At 46.1% G+C, this 7,973-nt stretch overlaps 1 protein-coding gene across 1 annotated transcript; it reads left to right on the top strand.

Moving 5' to 3' along the window:
- Positions 1-5,760: 5,760 nt before the first annotated feature.
- RNASE1 (ribonuclease A family member 1, pancreatic) lies at positions 5,761-7,361 on the top strand. Its single transcript, XM_082647610.1, has 2 exons — positions 5,761-5,882; positions 6,611-7,361. The coding sequence occupies exon 2, from the start codon at positions 6,641-6,643 to the stop codon at positions 7,094-7,096; it is 456 nt and encodes a 151-aa protein (XP_082503736.1). The 5' UTR covers positions 5,761-5,882; positions 6,611-6,640; the 3' UTR covers positions 7,097-7,361.
- Positions 7,362-7,973: the final 612 nt, after the last annotated feature.

Consider the following 7,973-nt stretch of genomic DNA (forward strand, 5'->3'; position numbering starts at 1 on the left):
TACACTATACTGTAGTCTACTAAGTGTGTGAAGCATTATTTCTAAAAAAATGTATATACATTAATAAAAATACTTCATTGCTAAAAGATGCTAACCATCATTTGAGCCTTTAGCAAGTCATAATCTTCTTGCTGGTGGAGGGTCTTGCCTTGATGTTGATAGCTGATTAGGGTGCTGGTTGCTGAACGCTGGGATGGCTGTGGCAGTTCGTTAAAATAAGACAACAGTGAAGTTTGCTGCATCAGTTAACTTGTCCTTTTACGAACAATTTCTCTAGCATGCAATGCTGTTTGATAGCACTTTACCCACAGTAGAACTTCTTTCAAAATTGGAGTCAATCCTCTCAAACTGCTACTTTATCAACTAAGTTGATGTCATAGTCTAAATCCTTTGTTGTCATTTCAATAATCTTCACAGTACCCTCACCAGGAGTAGATTCCATCTCAAGAAACCACTTCCTTTGCTCACCCATCAGAAGTAACTCCTCATTTGTTAAAATTTTCTCATGAGACTGCAACAATTAAGTTACATCTTCAGGCTCTGCTTCTAATTCTGGTTCTGCTCTCAGGTGGCCTCAGCCCGGCAGCAGCTTGAAGCAAGATCTCAGTTCCCTCACCAGAGATGGAAGCCAGGCCACAGCAGTGAGAGCACTGAATCCTAACCATTAGATGACGAGGGTCAGTGGCTAGTGACAAGGCCCTGGCTTGTCTGCTTTGTAGAAATGAATTTCAACAAAGAGACAGAAAGTAGTGAAACAAGTAAAGTGTTTATTAGAAGGGGAAAAAGAAATTACTTGTGAATAGACACACAGGGGCGGGCTCAGAGAGAGAGTCGTGCCCCAGTGGTAGCTTGAATCACTTATATGGGGCATTTCTTCCAGGTTCCCTCTGGCCAATCATCTTGCTTTGCCTGGCTCTGAGTTTGTATTTGTTATAACTCAGAGTCTCCGCTGTGTGTGCACGCATCTCTTAGCCAAGATGGATTCCAGCGAAGAGGACTGTGGGAAGGTTGACACCACCTATTATGGGGTGGTGCCCCCTTCCTTTTTGGCCCCTGAGGAGCCTTTCTGCACATGTGTAGTTGGGAAGGTCTCCTGGACCTCAAGAATGAGAAATATGTGGTCTCTTCATCTCTTATCTGGGCAGGACTCCGCTCCTCCTTTTTCCTGCCATTATCTTTATCTTGGAGTATCTGTCCACAGGGGACATATTTCAGCTGCTTAGCCGGGGCCCATCTATCTCCTGCCTCTGTTCTTTTGCTATTTCCACCACATCTGCAGTGACTCCCTTCACTGAAGTCTTGATTCCCTTAAAGTCATCCATGAAGATTGGAATCAACTTCCAAACTCCTATTAATTTGATATTTTGACCTCTTTCCATGAATTATAAATGTTCTTAATGGCACCTAGAATGGTGGCTCATTTCCAGAAGGGTTTCAATTTACTTTGCCCAGATCCATCAGAGGAATCACTATCTATGGCAGTTATAGGCTTACAAAATGTAATTCTTGAATAATGAGACTTGAAATTAAAAATTACTCCTTGATCCATAGGCTGCAGAATGGATGTTGTGTTAGCAGGCACGAAATCAACATGAGTCTCATTGTACATCTCCATCAGAGCTCTTGGGTGACCAGGTACATTGTCAAAGACCAGTAATAGTTTGAAAGGAATCTTCTTTTCTGAGAAGTTGATCTCAACAGTGGACTTAAAATATTTAGTAAACCATGTTGTAAGCCGATTTGTTTGTTGCTCCATTTATAGAGCACAGGCAGAGTAGATTTAGCATAATTCTTAAGGGCCCTAAGATTTTCAGAATGGGAATGAGCACTGGCTTCAAATTAAAGTCACCAGCTGCATTAACCTCTTAACAAGAGTCAGCCTGTCCTTTGAAGCTTTGAAGCCAGGTATTGACTTCTCCTCTCTAGCTATGAAAGTCACCAAGCAGCTGTCTTGAGAGCATCAGGGATTATTTAAGTGAAGAGTACAACCAGAATTTTTTCATTCTTCTTTTTCAAAAATCAGGGGCTAAATTTTGATATTTTATAAGGACCTTGTTGAATCCTTCCAGAGATTTATTCTTTGAGGGCTTAGATAAAATCATAATCTTGGTTAAAGCAGTTTCTTTGGCATAATGATCTGCTAGAGCAATCCTTTACCTTCCATATCATCTCTTTTAATGTGGGCCTCAATCTTTAGAATAACCACTCTCTAAGAAGTAGGAATGCATCTAAAATTTCCTTGACGACTTGTCCATTTTGATGCTTGTTTCTAAAGCATCCCCAAATCATATACTACTCCAAAAGCATACCTGCTGTCTGTATGTTTACTCGCTGGTCTTTGGCTAGTTGACAAGCTCTATTTTGAAGAGTTTAGTTAGTGATACTATATCCTACTTGATAACCTCCAGTTTCAGTTTTGAGGTATGATTCATCAACAAATAAAATTAGGTCAGTGAGAGCACTGAATAGGAGTGTCAACTGGAGTCTATAATAAATGAGTGAGATACAGAAAGTTCCCTGCCAACGTAAGATGATCATGGGGCTCCCCTTCTTCTGGTAGCAGCAGGAGAATGGAAGGATTCAGGGTGCTTCTGTGGTGAACAGTATGTGAGATGGAGAGAGTAATAGAATCTTACAAGGAGTTAGTGGACTGGCTGGAAAGTGTTGTGTGTTCTCAGTCAGTGGTAATGTCTCACTGCATGAGGAACCATGAATCACAGGGAGCCTAGAACTAGTTTAGCAGAAGCATCAACTTTTGCAACTGTAGCTCTTGCCCTAAGGCAAGAAGGCCAAGGGTAAGGCTATAGCAAGGATGGGTTTTTGATTGTTTCCATGAAGTTGAATTAAAACCTCAAGGCTGGGAATTCCCTGGCAGTTCAGTGGTTAGGACTTGACGCTTTCACTGCAGGGGGAGCGTGGGAGGAGGGGCCCAGGTGTGAGCTTGGGGAACTGGGATCCCCCAAGCCACACGGCACAGCCCAAAGAAAGAAACAAACAAAAACAACCCCAAGGGTTTGTCCAGATTGCCATGCACAAACAGGCAAAATGACTTCTTATAGGGCTTCCCTGGTGGTGCAGTGGTTGAGAGTCCACCTGCCGATGCAGGTGCTCCGGTCCGGGAAGATCCCACATGCCGCGGAGCGGCTGGGCCCGTGAGCCATGGCCGCTGAGCCTGCGCGTCCGGAGCCTGTGCTCCACAACGGGAGAGGCCACAACAGTGAGACGCCCGCGTATCGCAAATAAAAATGACTTCTTATAGTTTGGGATGCTCTGGGGTAGGCTATTGAAGAAACTTATTTGGGTTACAGAAAACTTATTCATATTTGAACTGTGACTCTGAAATTTTCTTGTTGAACCAACTCCCTGAAATTCTTCTGGCACGGGAAAGGTGCCAAATGAATGACTGTTTTCGTGCAGCCATGCCCAACACCTTGGTGGGACTCACCTGATGAATACAAACTATCCTATCAGGTACCTTTAGGGCAGACTCTGTAACTTATTTCTGTATTCCCACTGTTGAATGAATAAATGAACAAATTCTAAATTTGTTATTGTGGGTACCGTCTCAGATCTGCAGAGTTAATATGAAGGTTGTTTTAAACTGAAGATATTTGAAACCCAGCAGATGCAGAAAGAAGCTTTTTTGGAGCTTCCCTCATCTGAATAAAGGCAGAGTCTTCAGAGAGTAAAGCTGCTATAAATCCCCTTAGGGGAGTTTTGCAGCCAGGACGAAGACACACTACTCACACTTGCAAAGACAAACATTATCACAAATTATTTTACGTCCCATTTATTCCCCCAAAAGCTCATTTATCTTTCCTTTAAAAAAAAAACCCATTTATTTCCTTAAGAGTCCCTATTTGCTCCCCTCCCCGCCCCCATTAAGTTGATGTATAAACCTTTATCCCTAGCTGTTCAGGGAACTACTTCTTTTGTGCTCCTCCATATGCAGATGAATAAACTTGGTCAATTCTTCTGTTAATCTGTCTTTTGTCAGTTAATTCACAGGCCTCCAGAGCAGAACATAAATGGGTAGAGGAAAAGTTTTCCTTCCAACACCACTCAAGATGGTATGAGTATGATCCAAAGACTAAGAAGCAAAGAAAACCTGGGTGGTAGGTAAACTACAAAAACATGAGACTAAAAGCTCATGTCTCACCACGTCCTCCTTGACCCCACTTCCACTTCCAAATTTATACACACTAGAAAATAATGCTGACTTTACCAAAAATTTCTTGGATTTCATGTGGCGAAACAATTTTAAAATCTCCCCTTAAAGAATTCTGTTCTTCCCTCAAGTTTCCTCTCCTCTCTCTCCCCGCTTCCCTTTTACTCCCCAGGGCTTTGAAACTGCCTGCTATTTTCAGCTCTGGATTTTAGCAAAACAAAAGTTTTGCCAGGCAGTTACTTGACTCCACCTCCTGTGGAAAGCAAATCGGAGATCACCCAGTATTGTTTAAACAGACTCCTTGTGGGAGGTCTTAACCCTCCTCCCAACATGAACCATCATTGGCTTTTTAAGCACTGTTTTAAACCCTCTGCATCTTACCTTATTTTGTCTTAATAGCAAATCTAAAAGGAACATGTTATTATCATCCCCATTTTAGAGATGAGGAAACTTGCCCAGGGCTTAAGGTGCTAAACCAGAATTTGGACTAAGGTAGTGTAAACCTAGAGCATGGAGAGATATTTTGATAATTCTCACTCCAAAGGGATTAAAATTGTCCTCCGTTTTATCTGGCTGAATCAATTTGCTGTACACCTAAAACTAACACAATACTGCAAATCAACTATACTTTAAAAATAAATAAAGGGCTTCCCTGGTGGCGCAGTGGTTGAGAGTCCGCCTGCCGATGCAGGGGACACGGGTTCGTGCCCCGGTCCGGGAGGATCCCACATGCCGCGGAGCGGCTGGGCCCATGAGCCATGGCTGCTGAGCCTGCGCGTCTGGAGCCTGTGCTCCACAACGGGAGAGGCCACAACAGTGAGAGGTCCGCATACCGCAAAAAATAAATAAATAAATAAATAAAAATAAAATTGTCTTCCAGCAAATGCCACGTCTCTTTCTAGGATGAAATTTTACTGCTAAGAAATATGATGTTCTCTATTTCTTCTCTAAAGGGGATTTTGCATTTTGGCTCATCCCTAGTTCCTCTCCTCCACTCTGGCCTATGGGATGAGAGGTCACTATAGATAAGTGACCTATAGATAAGAACACTATAAGAACACTATAGATAAGAGTGGCCACACACCCTCCTTCAACAGCCCAGGAGTGTTGAAGTGGCCACAACTTTGTGAGGTCACACCGAACGAAGCTGCTTTCTACTCCTCCGTGTTCAGGTACTCTCCCCCTTCTTCTCCAGATCTGGGAAGCCTTCCAGCTGGGGCAGCTGGCCACTTCTCCCTGCTCCCCCAGCAGAGGAGCTGGTGGGAGATGTGGAATTCTGGCCAAAGCAGCTCCAGGACTCCCAGGGCAAGAGAGGACCTCCCTTTCCCTCCCCTTCCCATGATCACATGTTATGTGCATTTTGCTAACCTCCAAGGGCTATTTGGTGAAAACGGCTTGCAAAGAGACAAGAAGGACTTGGTTGGGGTTCGAGCAACAGTGCTATAGTGGCTTTCTCTGCTGCTTATAGAAAGAAAGGTTCTTATAGGCAAAGGCTCGCTCTCCCCAGCAGCCCTGAAAAAAGGGTGGCCTGGGCAATTCCCCACCCCTTCCTCATATGACCTTGTTTTCCTGGGGACTGAGACCAAGATGCTCCTCCCACCGGTCTTTTCCTGGAAGCCAAGCCTCCTTTTAATCTGTATAAAGTCCACACCCCAGGGATAGAGTGATTGCAGAAACTGCCTTTTCTCTCTCAGAGACCAAGCTAGAGACTCAGGTAAGCAGCCCAAGAGGCACACAGGAGCTGTTTCTGCTCGAGGGTTGGAGCGTGGGGAGCCAGGGTGGGTGAGGCTAGCCTGAGAATCGGGCCAGGCAGATGTGGGCAGGAGGCAGAGCTGGGGTCAGGAATGGAGAACGTAGGCTGCAGAGAGCCCATGGGGCTGGAGAAGGAGCAGCCCCCAGGTTGGGGGAGGAGAGCATCTCTCTTTGGAACACAATGGCATCCCTTTATGATGCCAGTGTAAAACACTGGAGCTGAGTTTCCCTTGTGTTGTAGGACAACAGGGCTCTGTCCACCGTGATCCTGGATGAATACTCGGTGGTTATCTCAGGGATACAATTTGGCTTATTCAAAATTTGGATTATTTATTTAATGGTTTATTCAAAAGCATCTTCTAATGAGCCGTGTGAGCGCTGGGTACGGAGGTGTTTTATGTTTCAAAGGTATTTCGTATCAAAAATATTTCTGTATTCAAAGACAGGGCTGCTAGGATTTTAGGTCATTTCTAGGGTCACCACCCAGAGGGGAGGACGGCCTCTCTGTAGGGAGTGGGAATCAAATGTTTGTGGAGAAGAGTATATGTGATTGTCTTGTTACTTGGAAAAGCTCGCAGGGAGAGGGACATCTTTCTGGTTGACCTGGAGACCGTAAGCCAGGGAGGCTACAGGTGGGAGCTGGGGTTCTCTTTCTAAGGTGATGTTATTCCTCCTCTCCCCCTTTTCCAGGAGCGGCTCCTCCAGGGCAGTGAGACCACCATGGCTCGGAAGTCCCTGGTCCTGCTGCCATGGCTGGTCCTGGTGCTGCTGGTGCTGGGGTGGGTCCAGCCTTCCCTGGGCCAGGAATCGCCAGCCATGAGGTTCCAGCGGCAGCACATGGACTCCGGCAGCTCCCCAGGCAACAACTCCAACTACTGCAACCAAATGATGATGCGCCGAAAAATGACCCAGGGACGGTGCAAGCCGGTGAACACCTTTGTGCACGAGTCCCTGGCAGATGTCAAGGCCGTCTGCTTCCAGAAAAAGATCGTCTGCAAGAATGGGACGACCAACTGCTATGAGAGCAACTCCACCATGCACATCACAGAGTGCCACGAGACAGGCAGCTCCAAGTACCCCAACTGTGCCTACAGGACCAGCCAGAAGAAGAAACACATCATCGTGGCCTGTGGCGGGAACCCATACGTGCCAGTCCACTTTGATCGTTCTGTGTAGGTATCTACCTGAAGCCAGAGATGCCCCACCTCATCACCTCTCCCCCTCTCGCTTCCTTGCCCTGCAGGCAAGAACTCAAGTTAGTTAGGGCTCTCATCTACCCCCGCACGCACCCCCGCACGCACACACACACACACACACATACACAACGCTCCCCTGGCCTGAGGCTGGCCCCTGCGTGGCTTGGGGGGTGAGGAGTGGGTTGTGAGATGGGGCCTATGTTGACCACTTCACTGCTTCTTTCAATAAAACACAGTTGCAACCATTTGAATTCCTGATGCCGTCCCCATCCAGGCGCTGTTTGTGTGCTCGCTCTCCTGACAGGGGAGAGAACCGTGAGTCTGGTTAGCTTTGGTGAGTGGTGAATGGAATCCTCAGATGCCACCTCTTCTGACTTTTGATTTTCACTGACCTGAGATAAGTCCTCTCTTTGTAGGTTCCTTGATGCCCAATACAGTTTTCAAGTGTGGGCTCTTTTAGATAAAAAGGAGCTACGGTCTGGGACAGTGTCATGCTGGGTGAGCTGACAGAGGGTGAAGCTCAGATACAAAACTCTCTGGCACAGAAGGAAGGACAGCGTGACCCTGGGAAGACCCTGCTCGGCCTCAGGCGGGGAGGAGAAGTGCATGAAATTATGACCCTAGATTTCCATCTTCCTTTCCTTGAGGGAGCTATTGCTCAATCAGAAAGCTGGCTCTCTCTTCCTCACAAAGTTGGAACCCTCCATTCAGGAGCTAGGAAGGACTTCAGCGATCGTCAAGTGGGGGGAGGATGAGTAGATTTCAGCTTGTGGACCAACTCTAATTGGAAGTGCCTGCCTAGAATGCTGTAGAAAAATACCTAAACGGTGAAGTGATGGAACAGTGGCCTCTACCGA

This window comes from Grampus griseus, assembly GCF_964374135.1.
Source record: "Grampus griseus genome assembly, chromosome: 2".
NCBI classification, from domain to species: Eukaryota; Metazoa; Chordata; class Mammalia; order Artiodactyla; family Delphinidae; genus Grampus; species Grampus griseus.

Bases quoted from the DNA above. Each gene is read 5' to 3' on its own strand.
- RNASE1 (XM_082647610.1), top strand. From the start codon at position 6,641: ATGGCTCGGAAGTCCCTGGTCCTGCTGCCATGGCTGGTCCTGGTGCTG.